At 51.3% G+C, this 17,668-nt stretch overlaps 6 protein-coding genes across 6 annotated transcripts; 4 read left to right on the forward strand and 2 right to left on the reverse strand.

Annotated features, from left to right (window-relative positions):
• Positions 1–1,366: 1,366 nt before the first annotated feature.
• PpBr36_00953 (uncharacterized protein) lies at positions 1,367–4,543 on the forward strand (the record flags this gene model as incomplete). Its single annotated transcript, XM_029888142.1, has 7 exons — positions 1,367–1,866; positions 1,965–2,090; positions 2,176–2,311; positions 2,390–2,481; positions 2,593–3,131; positions 3,220–3,721; positions 3,808–4,543. The coding sequence occupies 7 exons, from the start codon at positions 1,367–1,369 to the stop codon at positions 4,541–4,543; spliced, it is 2,631 nt and encodes an 876-aa protein (XP_029751095.1).
• A 219-nt stretch (positions 4,544–4,762) lies between these two features.
• Positions 4,763–5,309, forward strand: PpBr36_00954 (uncharacterized protein; the record flags this gene model as incomplete). Its single annotated transcript, XM_029888143.1, is given in 2 exon segments — positions 4,763–5,137; positions 5,148–5,309. 2 exon segments carry the CDS (start codon positions 4,763–4,765, stop codon positions 5,307–5,309), a joined length of 537 nt encoding a protein of 178 aa, XP_029751096.1.
• Positions 4,784–5,278, reverse strand: PpBr36_00955 (uncharacterized protein; the record flags this gene model as incomplete). Its single annotated transcript, XM_029888144.1, has 1 exon — positions 4,784–5,278. One exon carries the CDS (start codon positions 5,276–5,278, stop codon positions 4,784–4,786), a length of 495 nt encoding a protein of 164 aa, XP_029751097.1.
• A 1,599-nt stretch (positions 5,310–6,908) lies between the features above and the next one.
• Positions 6,909–8,378, forward strand: PpBr36_00956 (uncharacterized protein; the record flags this gene model as incomplete). Its single annotated transcript, XM_029888145.1, has 3 exons — positions 6,909–7,006; positions 7,069–7,958; positions 8,065–8,378. 3 exons carry the CDS (start codon positions 6,909–6,911, stop codon positions 8,376–8,378), a joined length of 1,302 nt encoding a protein of 433 aa, XP_029751098.1.
• Positions 8,379–11,940: 3,562 nt separating this feature from the next.
• PpBr36_00957 (uncharacterized protein) lies at positions 11,941–12,821 on the forward strand (the record flags this gene model as incomplete). Its single annotated transcript, XM_029888146.1, has 2 exons — positions 11,941–12,208; positions 12,397–12,821. The coding sequence occupies 2 exons, from the start codon at positions 11,941–11,943 to the stop codon at positions 12,819–12,821; spliced, it is 693 nt and encodes a 230-aa protein (XP_029751099.1).
• A 2,985-nt stretch (positions 12,822–15,806) lies between these two features.
• Positions 15,807–16,919, reverse strand: PpBr36_00958 (uncharacterized protein; the record flags this gene model as incomplete). The annotated part of the gene is made up of 1 exon (XM_029888147.1): positions 15,807–16,919. The coding sequence occupies one exon, from the start codon at positions 16,917–16,919 to the stop codon at positions 15,807–15,809; it is 1,113 nt and encodes a 370-aa protein (XP_029751090.1).
• Between the last annotated feature and the right edge of the window lie 749 nt (positions 16,920–17,668).

A 17,668-nucleotide genomic window follows, 5' to 3' on the forward strand; every position in this document is an offset into this window, starting at 1 on the left:
TGGCGGTGATTGACGGGAGCCAAGATGCATTGCGCTGCAACCGTTGTGTGCAATCTGAGCGGGTATGCTGTCAATCACAATCCCAAGGTGATAAGGCCTTTGATTATTGATTCATTTTGCTGGGCGCCCAAGGCAATCCTACGCGATGCGATGCAGAGGGAAATTGACCAAACGATAATCCCAGATGAGATAAATGCATCTTCTTACCTAGTGCAGACTAGCTATAAACCGCTACCAGCTAGTCTAGACATAAAGGGACTCAGGAGCTAACCTACTTTAACTTGGTGCCATATCGCTGCCTATGTAGTATCACTTACCTCATAACGACTGCTTCTGTCAGAACCGACGTCGCACCCGAGGCAACATGGACTCCAACCTTGAGGATTGGGAGCTCAGGTCTTGTCCGAAATGCATCGACGACGAGGGGCAGTGATTTTTGGAAGCCCCAGTGCCTGGACCGGCGGCTTCCAGAGCGTCCACTAGAAGTCTATAACATAGGTGGGACTCAGGGTCTGTCCGCACTCGGCCCACACAAACTGCAACCGCATCCACCTGCGTGACTACGGAGGAAATACCAATTTGTACTACTACCAGGTACGTCTTTTGCCTCGTGGTTCACCCCGCTCTGGGGATCTTTCTCCAGAAAACCCCAAACCAGCAAACCAGCTTGCTCCCCCAAGTTCAATCTTCCCACTCTTTTTTTTTCCAACTTAACCCACTTTGGCAACTCCCCCTTACCTCACTCAGCCTGCAGCCTATAGCAATAATATCATTATAGACCATCATTTGAGATAATTCAGGCAGTGGCACGGCAAGCCTGGGAAATGAAGACATGCACATGATGGGTTGCTTTCGCTCGCTTACCTGGCGTGGGCCGCACTGGACAGCGCGACGAGCGGAGGTAACCCTTGACATCGGGTCGGTAGCTTCGTCACCACTGACTGGTGTTTGGTTTTTTGCTACTTTTTTCCCGGCGCGTTCGCGGTGGGGTTGGGTGCCTTTGCAGAATGACTACCGACCCTTGTTTCGGTGTTGCTATGCTATGCATGCATCCCGACCATCCACGTAGGAAGCACCCGGTGACGGCAAACCTGCTCAATGGAGTACCTATATATATGCCACGGCTGAACCCGCAACGTTGGTTCTTCTGGCGGCTTCACTCCCACGGTGCTTCTCTCCTTTAGCCCTCTGCATGGTTCCTGGTCCCGTTAAGTTGGTTGACCACAGTTCTGTTTTTGTTGTTGTTGTTGCTGGCCTTGTCTACCTGGTACCATTGTTTGTCTCGCCCAGCCCAGGCAGACACATCTAGTCGACGAATCATACACAAAGACAAGCTTGAACCTGGCTTTTCGAACCACCTTTCGCAATGGTCTCGAGTAACGCGTGCCTGGCCATCTTGGCCTTTGCCCGCCTCGCTCTCGTTGATGCCGGCAGCATCCACCGCCGCGATTCCGTCCCGGCCCCCTACGTGGCCGCCCCCTACTATCCCACCCCTCACGGCGGTTGGGCACCCGAGTGGGCCGACAGCTACGCCAAGGCCAAGCTCTTGGTTGAGCAGATGACCCTCGCCGAGAAGGTCAACATCACCTCCGGAACCGGAATTTTCATGGGCCCCTGCGTCGGTAACACGGGCAGCGCGCTCAGGCTCGGCTTCCGCCAGCTCTGCCTCCAGGACTCGGCTCTGGGTGTCCGACAGACGGACCACATCACCGTCTTCCCCGCCGGCATCACCACCGGAGCCACCTGGGACAAGGAGCTGTTCAGGGCTCGCGCAGAGGCTCTGGGCAAGGAGTTCAAGGGCAAAGGAGCCAACATTTGGCTTGGGCCTGCCGTGGGCCCAATTGGCCGCAAGCCTCGTGGAGGCCGGTAAGTTGCACAAAAAGCAACCCCAAAAAAATTGCTGCCTTTTTATACATGGTACGCAGTTTTACCACTACGAACGCTTTGGCTAACTGAAACGCAAGAAACTGGGAGAGCTTTGGAGCCGACCCTGTCCTGCAAGGAAAGGCAGGCGCCATCACCATCAAGGCCGTCCAGGAACAGGGTGTTATCGCAACCATCAAGCACCTGATCGGAAACGAGCAGGAGATGTAAGCTGCCTAAATCACCTGGGAACCATATCTGGGTTTCGATGCCTTATTACCTTTTTGAACAACCTGCTGACATGTCGACAAGGTATCGCATGTACCACCTCTTCCAGGACGGTTACAGCTCCAACATTGACGACCGTACCTTGCATGAGATCTACCTCTGGCCATTTGCCGAGGGAGTTCACGCCGGTGTCGGTGCCGTCATGACTGCATACAACGGCGTAAGTAGAAAAAAGACTTTTTTTGCACAATCCTGGGAATGTTCCCACGTCTGACTGACTGAATTTTTGATCCTTTAGGTCAACGGCTCTGCTTCCACTCAAAATTCCATGCTTATCAACGGCATCCTCAAAGATGAGCTTGGTTTCAACGGCTTCGTCATGAGTGATTGGTAAGTCTTAACCCTCAGATTCCGGGCTGCTTATCGAACGAAGCTGCGAGTGTTGTTCATCATTAGACCCTTTGCGTCGCAACGCTAATATTTTGTCTTTTGCATATACAGGCTTAGTCAGAACAGCGGAGTCGCAAGTGCTCTGGCGGGTCTTGACATGTCCATGCCAGGTGACATTCACACAGTCCCGTTGGCTCTGGGCCAGAGCTTCTGGAACTACGACCTCAGTCGTTCGGCCCTGAACGGATCCATCCCAATGGACCGACTGAACGACATGGTGACCAGGGTCGTTGCTGCGTGGTACCAGATGGGTCAGGATAAGGACTACACCGACGTCAACTTCTCCTCCAACACGGACAAGGAGACCGGTCTGCTCTACCCCGGTGCGCTCATCTCACCTTCTGGGGTCGTCAACAAGTTTGTCGATGTGGCTGCAGACCACTGGAAGGTTGCTCGCGAGATTGCCCAAGACGCAGTCACCCTTCTGAAAAACGACGACAACGTGCTTCCCCTGTCCAAGTCCCGGCCCCTACGCGTTTTTGGCACTGGCGCCGCCGTCAACCCTGACGGCCCCAATGGCTGCACTGACCGAAACTGCAACAAGGGAACCTTGGGCATGGGCTGGGGATCGGGCACTGCTACCTATCAAGGTAAGGAGTTTTTTTTTTTTTTTGTTTTTGTTTTCTTTTTCTTCCTCTCTCTTACATTTTAATCATACGTACTGACTTATCATCATAGTGTTCCATGACCCCATCACCAGCATCAAGACCAACTCAGCCAATGTGACGTATTACCAAACTGACAAATTCCCCAGCGTGCCCACGCCGGGTGATGACGACGTTGCAATGGTCTTCATCAGCTCCGACTCTGGTGAGAACTCATACACCGTGGAGGGCAACCACGGTGACCGCGACAACTCGGGACTAAAGGCGTGGTATGGTGGTGACGAGCTCATCAAGAAGGCTGCTGAAAAGTACAAGAGCGTCATTGTCGTTGCGCACACTGTCGGCCCGCTCGTCATGGAGGACTGGGTGAACCTGCCCTCCGTAAAGGCAGTCTTGATCGCCCATCTACCCGGCCAGGAGGCCGGCCACTCCCTGGCTAACGTGCTCTATGGTGATGTTTCGCCCAGCGGCCATCTTCCCTACTCCATCCCTGTCCGCGAGGAGGATTACCCCGAGAGCACCAAGCTTCGGGGCTTTGCCTTTGGTCAGGTTCAGGACACCTACTCTGAGGGAGCGTAAGTACCAAGTTCCCAGAAGTAAAAGAAAGAAAAGAAAAAAAAAATCCAAGCTTTGCATAAGTGCTAACCCCCCCTCGCTATAGATACTTTGACTACCGCCACCTCCAGAAGAACAACATCAAGCCCCGGTTCGCCTTCGGCCACGGCCTCAGCTACGCCAACTTCACCTTCTCCGACGCCACCATCCGCCGCGTGACGCAGCTCAGCAGCACCCCGCCTCCGCGCCAGCCCAAGGGCTCCACTCCCGTCTACACCAACGACCTCCCCCAGCCGTCCGAGGTGTACTGGCCTGAGAAGTTCAACCAGATCTGGCGCTACCTGTACCCTTACCTGAGCAAGAACGACGCCGACAACGCCGCAAAGGACTCCTCAAAGCAGTACAACTACCCGGCGGGCTACAGCACCGAGCAGAAGCCCGGCCCGGCTGCGGGTGGCGGCCAGGGTGGCAACCCGGCCCTCTGGGACGTCGCGTACGAGATCACGGTCAAGGTCTCCAACGACGCCAGCGCCAGCCACGCCGGCAAGGCCGTCGCCCAGTTGTACTTGCAGTACCCCGAGGGCATCCCCTACGACACGCCTGTCGTGCAGCTGCGAGATTTCGAGAAGAGCGCCGCCATCGCTCCGGGCGAGAGCACCGAGCTCAAGCTCACCCTCACGCGCCGCGACGTCAGCGTCTGGGACGTCGTGTCCCAGAACTGGGTCGTGCCCCAGGTCGACGGACGCTACAAATTCTGGATCGGTTCTGCCAGCGACAAGCTGTTCCTCGCCTGCTACGCCGACACGCTCACCTGCGAGAGCGGCCTGGCCCCGCCGGCATAAGGAGGAATCTTTCTTGCAGAGGAAGTTTTACATGGGCAAGGAACCTCATATGATATGACCTTTTTTTTTCTACTGAAAATATTTATGTATGATTTCACGTATACAAACAAATGAAATGAAGTAATGTTTCTTTGAAAAAGTGGTCCAGAGTTCAATGCCATCATCAGTGTGAGCCAGTAGGCAGTGTCGATAAACTCAAGGGGAAAAAAAAAAGGCGAAATGTCACTCTGCTCAATAAGCTCAAGCAGAGTAACCAGGAGGGAGGGAATCAGGCGGATGATAATCAGGCGGATGCTCCCCAGCAACATCATCAGACCCAGACGCCGAAGGCTGCTCATCAACAGCCTTGAGGAAGCACATGACCTCAAAGACGGCCTTTGCAATGTCGACGGTCCTTTCCCTCAGCTCGGCGTCGGCCCAGACGCCCTGCAGCACGGCGTCCCTCATGACGGTGGCCATGAAGCGGACGACGTGGTCCTCGAGGGTCCACCCTTGCTTGTCCGGGTGGTAGACGAGGTACCTGGCCGATCTGGCGTCGAGGGCGTCCCGGGTCAGCTGGGCGGCGCGGCTCTTTTCGACCTCGTCCAGGTCCCGGTGGCGGCAGTTTGCGCGGAACTCGAGCCACGAGCCCAGCACCGGCGCGCTCTCCAGCCACGAGTGGAACTGCTCCACCGTCTCGAACGGGAGCAGCTCCACGACGAGCCGCTCGTGCTGCTTCGCCATGCGCGACGACATGTTTTGTGTCGGGGTGGGGAGAGGGTTGTGACGAGGACGGCGATGATGTCGGTGATGGGCGGCCCATGGCGGCTCGATTGTTGGCGACGGCAGCGACGTCGCTCGGGGCGGATTGTTCAGGCACCCCCCCCCCCCCGCTCTTCCGAACAAAGGTAGGACCTGGCTGCGGGCGCAAATGAATAAAAAAAAAACGGGCTATTAGTGGGACTGGTGGGGAACCTGGAATGCGCCAACCCGGCCAGGAAGAGCCCTGATAAGCTTTGAATTGCAGAACAAAACACCGCGAGAAACTGCACGACAGGGACGCAGATCCGGAGGACCACCTCACGCGGAAAAAATCCCAAAGCTTATCCGCGAAACCATAAAACTAAAATATATGGAGCATTCTTGTGTTGCAATTCATTTTGTTAGATTTTGGTCTTGAGCAGCGAGTACATTGTGATTAGATCCCATGATCCCAGCAAACTGCTGGTACTTCGGCTCGACTCCAATTGGCGGGCTGAGTCAAGTCTACAGGCAATCGAGATACGCCGGGAAACTGGCAAGGAGGCCGCTCCTGCTATGCAAAACTGAGGCAATCGTCTACAGGACAGCTTCACTGCAGTTGAATTGAGCATGCACTTTTATGCCCTCTAGCTCTAGAGGATCTGAGAGGATGTTGGAGTTGGGCCAGATCACGTAGGTACCCCAAGTACATAATTGGTTGGCTACCAGGGCAGTCAGTCACTTGACTACGCGGCGGTATTATGCAAGTAAGCAATCCAGACTTCTTTCACTCACTCTTATTACATGATCAGCAATGATACTCTGGAAGCACTTCATTAATACAGTGTACACACCAATTAATACAACATGATCAAATGCTGCCTCCCGGTTTGTACGATGCAAGTGATTCATCGCTGGGGAGAGGATATGAAGCTGTTCACGTGACTATCCTGCTTCAGTCGGTGGCTGGCTTTGGTCAGCCTTGGAGCTAGGGCCACCTGTGCCTGCATGCTCAGTCGCAGCTTCCCCCATGTTGGCACATTAGATTTGACTTCAACAACAAGTTATCACACGATTTTCTCATTTTGCATCGAATTTCTTTCATTCAGATGTTATTCATTTGAGCGGCTTCTCATCGGTATTTGTCTCGACTGTTCCAAAAGTCTTAAAATTTCGCGATTGTTGAATTTCTTGAATCCCTGGGCCGCATTTCTGAGCAGTCTTCTCATCCACCTTGACACCTTGAGTTGCTCGTGTCAGGCCCTGGCAGTGACATTGAGTTCGTGTTGACGTGAACCTGGTCTGTGGTTATAATCAAGTGTCAACTGCAGGGAGAAAGAAGCTTCAGAGTGAGTTGACTCGGTTGTCTATCAAAACTTGTCTTATAGTCACGTACCTTGCTTTCCGAAGTATGTTACTTCTTTGGGTGAATAACTCTCATGCACTTAGTCTTTTTTTGCCTGTATTGTTCACTTACAGTCCATCATTTGAAGACTTGGAATCCTCGCTTCTCAGGTCCCCATATCACCATTTTCAAACTTCCTCCTCGGATCTCACCGTCCGACTTCATATTGTCAATTTTTTTTAGACGTGTCGCTGAGTGAATCTTGCTAAATTTGTCACATTCTCCACGCAGGTGAAAGCCATGGAAAGCCAAAATGACGTGAACGGCTTCAGAGCAGTCGTCGACGTCGAGGCCTCGGATGGGGCTGGACAAAGGCCACCCTCGCAGTTCTCTTGGATGTAAGTCAACCCAAAATACAAAACCAACAAAAGTCTTTTTATTGACATCAGATGTCCACCAGGGATCCCCACCCCATCTTTGTTATCATTCTGGTCGGCAGCGAGGAGCAACCGTTTGGCATACAAAAGGACTTCTTATGTGCAAAGTCTTCATACTTTCGTGATCACTTTGACCGGAACCAGCAGGAACAGCAGATCGAGCATGTTGTCAATCTCAGCGAGACCCCCGTCGAGGTGTTTTCATGCGCACAAAACTATATATACACAGGCCAGGTCTGCCCAGACCTGGGAAGCCTGCCATCATATGAAGTCCTTATAGGTGTCTGGAAGCTTGGTAATGAACTTGGAATTGATGGACTGTGTGACAAGACCCTCGAGGCTATGAACGAGTGTCGACGAATCACCCAGCGGATCCCTGCCACCCCGGTGCTCGTCCAGGTTTGGCGGGACACACCCGAAGGTTCCTCCATCCGCCTTCTCTTCCTCGAGTGGGCCGCCGAGTACATGCGTTCTTCCGAATCTCGAGCCGAATTCGCGCGATCTCTTCCCCAGGAGGTCTTGAGCGAGCTAGTGATAGCTATGAGCTCATTGGACTTCCCCCCTGCATCCACCGTACCCGGGTCGGCGTCTCCAAATACCTGCAGCAACAGCATTCCTGCTCCGCCCAGAGCCACACATCAGCTCGAAGCAGACGGGCTCGAGGAGATCCCCCCTGCTCGGCCTGTGAAGAGAGCCCGACATTCGGACGTGCTCCCTAACGGCGACACCGCCGCAGGCTACAAATCTGCCGCCAATGCTACCAAGAAAGCCAGAGCGTCTCTGCCAGCGGCAAAACCTGCTGCTACCACGCAGAGGCGAAGGAGCAAGCAGCAGCTGGCCGACCTGAACCCTACCGTAGAGCAGAAACTCGAGTTCTGCTCAGATCTGTTGACTAGGATGGTTTCGGGACCTGGTAAGCAAAACTCATGGACCTCTTCTCTCATTATGAGAAATCCGAATACCTCTCTATTCGGGATGTTGATAGTGGTTCCCTGACCCATATGTGCCGCGAAATGCAGGATTCTGGACCCGGATCGTTGGTCCGTTCAAAGAACCAGTCGATCCTCTCCGTGATGAAGTCCCTGATTATTTCACAAAGATTAATCGCCCAATGGACCTGAGGACCATGAAGAACAAGATGGACCAGCATCTGTACAAAGACGAGGAGGAGTTTCTCGCAGACATGCGTCAGATTTTTACAAACTGCTACACGTACTGGACGAAAAAGGACCCCATGTGGGCCGCGTGCGAAAGGTTCGAGAAGAACTTTGAGGATAAGTATGCGAGCATGAACGCCTGGATCTCCAAGATGTCGGGCTTCGAGGGTCAGTAGTTGAATTACGGACGGGCATTTTATGCGGACGAGCGACACAGATCATGAAAAAAAAAGGAGCTAGGCGGTTCGTGTCATCCACGCTCTCTTGTGCTGCCAGCCACATTGGTCCCGTTTGGTGTTTGGCTATTACTTTGGAGTCATACGATACATGATCTGAGCAAAGCTTTTATTCTGGTCGGACAGACAAATTCGGCCCAATATGAGGAAAGGCCATACGACTGTGGCTTTCAGAGAGGCCGCCTTGTTCCTACCAGCTCTCCTCTCGATAACTTTTCCCTTTTGAACCCTTAATATCATGTGTCACGGGCAAGGAAGCCAGGGGAACATCTGTATAATAATAATAGCAGAAGGAAGTGATCGTCATGATTATGGTATCACACTGCTTCAGTTATTTCGGGAGCAATGCATTGGGAGATTTTGTACAACCTGGGCCTGATGGCCCAAACTCCTTGCTCTATTTCCTTTTTTTTTTTTTTTTTTTTTTTTTTTTTTTGACTATGGAACAAGCCTTCCAAATCTGTATGTGTCCCGCCGTAAGCATTGTCTCTGCTTGCCCATCAATTCTGTAGCGGGCGGAATGTCCCACCGCAGCCGCATAGGATACAGGCGGCTTTGTCTTTGCCCAGCCGCTGCTCTTTGCAAAGTTGGTATTCGCAACCAACTGTCTCAGCAAGGGCAAAGCCGCTAGGGCTGACCACCGTGTGGCGTCACTACGGCTTTTTTTTATTTTTATTTTTATTTTTTTTAGAGGACGCAAACGACACATATGATGAAATTAGAAAACCCGCGTGACCCAGTAGGACCCCGAATATGGGAAGTGATCTTGGTTGTTGGCCTTTTTTTTTTTTTCTTTGCCGTTTGTCTGTTTCAAAGAAGAACAAGACCAGAAAAAGAAAGATAGAAAACATCTCTACATAAAACATCCGTGTCATTGGATGACAGGTCAGGGCTTCGTCCCAAATGGGGGTGGTTCACAACCCCACCTTAGGCGGCTAGTTCTTGTTCAGGCGGTTAATTAACTGGGATCACCTCGCAGGCCCACAGGGCTCGGCATTCTCTAAATTGAGATCCAGTCGAATCGAAATGCCGCGACGGTCAGTCAGTATTGCCTGGGATTGCAAGCTTGATGTCGCCGAGCCAAATGGCAATTTGCGCAAATGCTCCGCCAATCAAATGGCGAACCACGCAATCTTCCCCAAAGTCTGGTCCGGCGGTAGAGCAATCTGGGAGAGCATGGGTTTGGGGGTTGCAAGGGAGGATGCAGCGAATAATGAGCAATGTTGGGAGATAGACAGCCAAAAAGTCAGCTTTGATGCGCGGGCGGGGAGGCGGCACCGACATGCAGGTACGAAGGGACAAAAAAACATGCGAAGTAGGCGGTAAAGGTTAGCTGCAAGTACAGCGCATCATATCCACGCATTGTGGATAGTTTTCGACAGAATACGAGTCGGGCGGTTGGGAAACATGCAGTCACAATTACTGGTATTGTCGTTGTCCTCGTCGTCTTCAATCAAACGATCGATCAATAGATGAGGGTATCGCCATATAAACAAACTACTGTATCTGGGTCTGTGAAATGAGGGGCACTTAATATTAATCGCGCAATCCAAGAAGATAAAGAAACAAAACAGAAATGAATTAAATTGCCAGACCCATTCCCCAGATTGCAAACCCCTGGTATCTTGGGATAAAGAGAAGGGATCGCGAAGGTGACGGTGTGAATGGTTGTCAGGTCGCTTGGGTAAGGTTGTTCAATCTCGCTTGTGATCTGTTGCTTTAGCTTGGTCACTTCCTTTCATAGTGAAGAAACGTGGACGGGATTGGCCGCTGCAGGATTTGGATGGGTCCACCTTGCCGTTCTTGTCCTTACAGCGCATGATGACCGATGTCGATGCGGCGGAAGGCAACCGAAAGAGGATGCTGATCATTCTGCCTACCAGGTCTAGGCTATACCAGTAATTATTAGTAGGATCTCCAGAGAACAATACTGTACTGTGTCTGGATCACCGTGTCTGCATGCATGCACGCATATACGACACGAAACTTGTGATCTTCGTTTGCATATAATCCCATTGAAGATAGCTTAACTCGAGTCGGATGTTGCACGTGACACTTTTCTTTTTTTCTAATTTTGCAGCGACAAGATCTACCAACACAGCTCTTTGTGTTGAAACTCTCTCACAGCAGAAAAACTGTAATTCTTCCGAGGCCTTCCAGACTTGCACAAAAAAAGAACAAAGACTACTGGCTACTACTTTGTACAGTATCAGCACTACCCACCGAACGCAGCGAGCTAACCCTCAAGGGTCCGATCGGTTCGCTGACTTTGTTCGGACGCATGCGCGAGATAGGCCCAAGACCAACCAGGATCTCGCGCGTGCCTACCGCTTGGCTTACCTGGGTGTCTGGCTAAACTAAAGCAGGCACCTAATTAAGGTAATACAGCAATACTTGGCTCGCAAAGAAGTTTTGTTATTGAAAGCCTGGACCTTGTACTCTACCGTCGGTACAGCACAACAGGTTACTGGGGTAGCAAGGTACGCACACTTACATACATACATCGAGGCATTCACACTTTTAGGCGCCTGTCCACTTCCTGCCGATTTTGGACCGCCGGACTGGGGAATTCTTCAAAGACGTTTTTTTCCAACCGCCGAAACTACATGGCCTGGCCTGGCATGGATGACCTGATCTGATTTTTGTGCTTTGTTGGCCTAAAAATGCGTCCCTTTCACCAACATGGCGGTTACTAACTGCAACATCACGTTCCACAAGCGCGTAAGAGTTGTTCACCAAAGGGCTATAAGGCAGGCCTAGAAGTATTTCCTTTGTCGTCTCTTTTAGCTGTTGAAAATGTAGTCATCTCGTCGCATCGTCGTCGCAATTTTCTTTCTTTTTTTTTTCTTTTTTTCTTCACTCAATGCCCAGCATCTCCCAGTGTCCACCCATCTTACTTTCCCATCTTGGTTAAAATTAAGGAGTCGTTTCTTCACTACTTATCCCACCCCGGATATCACCCCTGCGCACAAATCCCAGGCCCCGCTCACCCTAATTTCGTCGACTGTGCTCACCCTGCTAGCCACTGAGCGTTGCGCTAGACGCTGCAAGTGGAGAATTCCACTCGAGATTGGGGGCCCGTTCTCACCAGAAAGTCACCTCAGCATTGTCGTTATTTATCCCCGTTGGCTGCCGCCCTGACGCCGGGCCCCGGGGTCATGAATTCGTTCTCTTTCACGGTTGTCTCAAACCTCCCCACGTCTCCAGCGTCCCTCTCCGACGGCGACATTTCATTCTTTACAGCAGAGTTTTTTACTCTATCCGCTCATTTACTACATCCTCCTATACAGCATTCGCCTGTCGACCAGCTGCGCTTGAAAACATACTCGCGTTCACTTCGAATTTAGGACATTCAAGGAAGAACAAGTCACCAAAGCAAAACAAGGGTTGAGCCTCAGTAGTAGCCTAGTCATATTACGGTTTCTTTTTTTTTTACAATCCACGAAGCAAAAGCAACAACCATCTACTCCTCCTCTCGAGCACCACCACATCACCCGCCACAATGCGCTTCAACTCCATCACCGCCGCGGCCTGCCTCGCCGTTGCAACGAGTGCTCTCAACTCGTCGCCGGAAGCCATCTTCGGCTACAGCAACATCGAGGCCCGCGCTGACAACAACAGCGTCTACGTCCCTACCCAGACACTCTGCGGTATGGGAGACAGTTGCGCCCAGGCTTGTGGTGCTAGCTTCGACATGTGCCCGTCCAACGACGAGTCAATTCACTGCTTTGACAAGGAAAGGCAGAAGTGCTGCCCTGGCGGCAAGGGTGGTAAGTTGGTTCTCTAACCTGGCTCCACAATTTTGGGCGTTTTGGATTTCGGTCCCATTTTATGCACTGTACAACCAACATGCAGTCTAAAAAAAGACGAATCTCCAACGCCGATCATCAACGCTATAAAATACTATTAAATCACGATGCTGTTTTTGGCCGAGGACTAACAATTTGGGATTTCACAGTGTCATGTGACGCGGGATTCTTCTGCGCCAACAACGCCAAGGGCGAGCAGATTTGCTGCCCGGAGGGCAAGCCCCTTGACCAGTGTGCCGGCGCCGTCTCTTCTCTGGTCCCGGTCCCGCTTTCGACCGCTGCCCCGACCACTGCTGCTGCGACCACTGCCGCCGCGGCCAGCACCGCCGCCGTCGTCAACAACGCGACTTCCATCGCCAGCACCGGCGCTATTGTCAAGTCCACGGCTCTCCCGTCTGGCACTGCCAAGGCCACGGGTATCGTCCCCGGCAAGAGTGGTTCCGGTGGCTCTGGCAGTGGCCCTGCCCCGACCGGCCAGTCGTCGCCGTCTCCCATCCCGGTCGGTGCCGCCAGCGCTGTTGCCCCCGCCGGCATGGTCGTTCTGGCCTTCGCTGGTCTTGCTGCTCTTTTCTAAGCTGGAGGATAGACGAACCAGTTGAAAGCAGACACAGGCACAAAGAGTCTCATCATCTTCATCCGGCGCACACCTGAGGATTGCCGCTAGAGGAACACGGCGGGATTCATGAAGTGTCACCGAACAAGTCAACGTGGGGAATGAGTTTTTACGAGACATGAAAGTCAAAAAAAAAAGATAATCGCGCTGTTTCTGGTTTTTGTCAAGGTTAGGATACCCCGAGCCTTTGGCTCAAGCGAGATACCCATGATGCGCAAAACACAATGATCACATAAAACCCCATCTTATGACCTGAACTACCGAAATACCTCCTACATCTTCCATCCGCCCCCCACTTGTCCAGTCTCGGAACACAGAAACCTCTCTTTTGTCACTTTGCGCTGCTTGTTATATGTTGGAGGGGCCCCTTGGTCCACATACAGGGCATGCCTGCCCGATTTGGGTTGGCGCTCTTAATGTAGTGTCAAGCAACAGTTGATGGACCTGACGGGCCCGGGGAGGTGGTGCTTTTTTGCGATTTTGTTTTATGGGACTTGTTCTTCTTTGCTTCTAAGTCTTTTTTTTTTTTTTTACCGTCGCTAGCAATGCTGACGCGGGACTTTTTTTTCCACCTTTGAACCGAGTACCACTTGATGTGCTTTTTATTTTTATTTTTTTCTGTTTTTAGTCGAGCATTTGGATTCGTCGTTTTTACTTCCTTTTTTCTGATATTCTAATTCACCTGAGGTGTAAAACTTTTTAACTTTAGCTTTTAACAAGAGGGTCGCTGAGAGCTCAATTGCGCATGATTTTATTCCTTGTTCCATTGTGTCTAGTCCATGGCAGACGACATTCCGTCGAGATTTCTTGACTATGCGTGTCCTTGACAGTATGTTGACATGTTTCTGACCAGTACTCATCGTCATGTCGGCACGTGCTAGGGCCTCCGGTGTACCTGACGATCTATTTTTTGCCATGCGGGATCGTCTCCGTGGAAGGCAGAAAGAATACGGAGAAAGAAGAAAAGAAGAAAAAAAAGACAGAACCGTCCATAGTGCAGATCCCCAGCCACTATCGAAATTCTTCTTTTTTCTTTTTTTTTTCAGTCCTTGTTTTGTTCTAACTATGTGCTAGAATTAGTCTAGATGGTCGAGTTCTCTGCAACCCGAGTTGGCGTGATGAATCAATGTTCTTTTTTTTTTATCATAATTCGAGACGGCGCAGCGGCCCGTCGACAACCAAAATCCTTCCAGCGCTTTTACAGTCGGGCTCTCTGGGGGTTTGTTCTATTTTGCTGCTTGTCGATCCGAGGCTAGGTTTAGAAGGTCGTCTAGTCGCCTTACCTGATGTACGCTACCCTTATAGCACTTTTTTTTTTTTTTTTTGGTTAAGGCTATAACTCTTTTCGGTTAGGTACGTCGTTCTTCATGCCAGTCATCCTCCGCTTTGTCCCTTGGCATTGGGAGGGATTGTTTCTCTTGCTTCTTGTTTTCACTACCAGAGAATCTGTCAGACTTGGCCTTGGACCCTGGGGCTCATGCTTATGTTGCGATACGAGCCATTCGTCTACGTTTTTGCTCGACGGACGTATAACCAGAGAGCAATAGCTTCACTTGACTTTGGTCAAACACTTTTCTGCTTTCGGAAATATAAAAAGGCTAAAAAAAAAAAAAGAGAAAAGAAACAGAGAACGCATTGACGGATAGAAGACGGCCTTACGTCATTTCATTCTGCTACTAGACCTAGCTCGCTGCCCCAAGTACTAGAGGCAAAAAAAGGCAGTCGACATGGTACTGAACACGGTACTGAACACGGAGAGGCTTGGATGTCGTACTTCGTGTCCCCCCATCGGGCTCCCCGGCCGCGAGGCTACGGCTCCCATTCCGAATATCTTGCTTGCAAATAGCGCCATGTGTCCAGTTAAAACTCGGGTAACGGCATTTTTTTTCACCCGCCCGCCCGCACCCGAGTTAGCCGTTGTGTGGCCTAGATGGTTAAAGACTCTAGACAGAAGGGAATACAGAGTAGTGGTTTTGGGTTATGCAGCCTTTGTTTCTGACGCCAGCTGAGTGCGCGAAGGTCTCCCACAGATTGTCTTTGTAAACGTTCTTTTTTTTCTCTCTCTTGCAGACTACTGATAGCACGGCGGTGCGTGATTTCCCATACTCGACAGTATTATGTGCCACCCTGGCCGGCGCCTTCCCATACGATATCGAACATAGTTCAGGGTTATGTGTCAGGCAGTCACTACTTCTCCATACCGGCGGTTTGATAAAACTAGGGGTACTGTTGACGGCTTGGAACTCCTCAAATGGCACACGAGAAATGGTACGTGTGTAGAATCAGGAAGCAGTCTGTTGGTACAAGACAGCGTCTCTATGGGACAGATCCCACCCTTTTTTTATGGCCTGTCATCGGTCGCAACGGCGCCACCCGTCCTCCTGTGTGATCTACCGGCCTTGTTGCTGTGTACCGCGAGCGTGTGACGTGAGAGTCCACAAGGACTGCATGCGGGATGAAGCGGTGTGCTGCGTGTCATAATGCTTACGGTGGCGTTTACTATCATCACAGAAGAAATTCCCATGTTTTGAGCCCATCCTTGTCTAATTGTCCAGCAGGGGCAGAAGAACCGACAGACAGCTCATACTTTCATAGTTTCCACGCTGAAATTGTCTCCTACACATAAGACAGTCATAAACAGCTACAATGGCAAGACATATATTGTAATGATGTCTGCAACCCGTATGTGACCCGGCAAGCTGGGCTAAGTAGTTCCTTTGGGCTGCCCACGTTTTGCGTATAAAAATGTCCCTAATTTGAGCACAGAAAGAGACGAAAGAAAGTGTTTGCACGGTTACTGGTGGCACAATATTTAAGGACATACATCTGGAAACCCGAAGACTTGGCGAGCGTCCCAAAAACCAAAGGCCTGCTCACTTGCACCACGATGAGCAAGACATTCGGAAGACAGGTTGAAAAGGTAAAACGCAAAGACAATCCTCGTCATCATACAAGCGTCTCGTTCCACGGTACCCAGCTCTGGTCTTTCCATCCCGGCATGCATTTGATCTTCTCCGGGGGCGTGTCCACCCAAGGAACCTGAAGTGGCAGCTTGCTCGTCTCCTCTTTCTTGACCATATCTGTCACATAGCCGTATTTTTGCTTGATGCCTCTTCCATGATCGTCGTTGTATCCAAGGTTGACGGTAGGCACAATGGCAAAACGTCCGTGGCCCTTGTGCCATAGGTCCTTGTTCAGGTAGTCCGGCTCGCCCATGGCGCATTCGCCCTCGTTTTTGTCGCGGAACCTGACCTCGCCGTCCAGGAATGGCTGGGCAGAGAATACTGCGCCGCCGTTCCAGCACGAAAAGACCTGCACCGGCACCTTGGCGTCGTAGCGGGCCTGGTTGGACGGATCGTTGTGGAAGAGTTTCCACTGTTTGTGCCATTCGCCGTTCTCTTTGATCTCGAAGAAGCTGTCTCCATTGAGCTGGCGAGCAACCCAGACGTCGTAGAAAGGCTGGTATCGAAGATTCCAGGACCAGTCCATGCCGCACGTCATGTCTGCTTTCTGAATGTTGCGCTGATGAATGAGTTCTAGTATGTCGTCGGGACAGATGGACACATCGTTGATGAAAGCGACGGTGGCATGGTCCACGATATCAATCTCGGCAGACCTCAACCCGTAACTCCCATCACTACTCTCTCTGGCAGTCTTGTTGTGTCGGCTGTCCACGAGCGGCTTCATGGCCAAGTTTCGAAGCTCGGCCAGCCGAAGGATGCGGCTGCCATTGCCGGGGTTGATGTCGCTATGCTGGTAGTGATATACGATTTCGAGCGCCTCGAGATCTTGTCGTATCGCCTGCAAAACCTCGGCCGTGCCGTCGTCCGAATTGCCCTCGACAATAGAAAGGACCGAATTTCGTGGTCCAAGGAAGCGCATCACCTCGACTATGGAGCCCAACAGGCGCGGAAGGACATAGTGGCACTGCCTGAGGTTCAGAGCAAAGTAATAAAGCTTCTTGTGGCCCAGATCGACCGGTGCCTTGAGGTGTTCGTATCGTTCGGCGGGGAACTTGAGGCACGACAAACGTGGAACGTCGGTGCTCGCAATATCCATGATGGCGGGCGGATACCTTCTCGTCCGCTCTTCAACATCTTTGCGCAACTGTTCCTTCCTTTCTTCATCGGTCAACCCCCTCCACGGCCATATTTTGAGCCATGACTTGAGCCGTGTCACATGGATGGTTTCGTTTGAGCCGACTCCGCTCTACGTAAGCTGGGCTCCAACGAGTAGAAGTAGGGCAACTGAAGCGAATAGGACTTGTTTCCTCTTGAAGACGAAAGCGAAACGCATCTTTTTTCGTGGTAGTGGCGGCGTGCGCACGAGAGTGACCAAATCAAAGGACCATATCAAAGCGTGCTTTTGATTTTTTTTCGAGAGGACGTCGACGTCGGTAATGAGATCCAGAGGGGGATAGCACTGGAGTAGACTGAGAGGTAACGAGAGAATTGAAAAGTTGGTAGAAATTAGGTAGGTAGATTGAAATAGACAAGCCGGTAGGTCCAACAACGTGTGGGTTGTCGAGGAACCCTGGAGCAAAAGTACAGCCTGACTCCCAGCCTTACAGATGCGAAGGAATATAAAGAAACAAACGAAAGCGAAGGCACAAAGAACATTTCTAAATCTTCCGATCCTAATTACAGGCTAGATTGGTAGTTTGCTTCCATACAAGTGTTCCCCATCCGGGCTTGGGAATGTCGATCAATTCATAAGCTACATGTCTAGGGAAGGAGCCATGTTGCTTCAGGTAAGGGCGTCCATCGGTTCAGCATACATACACGATCGATGTTAGATCTATCTAATAT

The sequence above is a fragment of the Pyricularia pennisetigena genome, chromosome 2 (genome assembly GCF_004337985.1).
Source record: "Pyricularia pennisetigena strain Br36 chromosome 2, whole genome shotgun sequence".
Classification (NCBI taxonomy): Eukaryota; Fungi; Ascomycota; class Sordariomycetes; order Magnaporthales; family Pyriculariaceae; genus Pyricularia; species Pyricularia pennisetigena.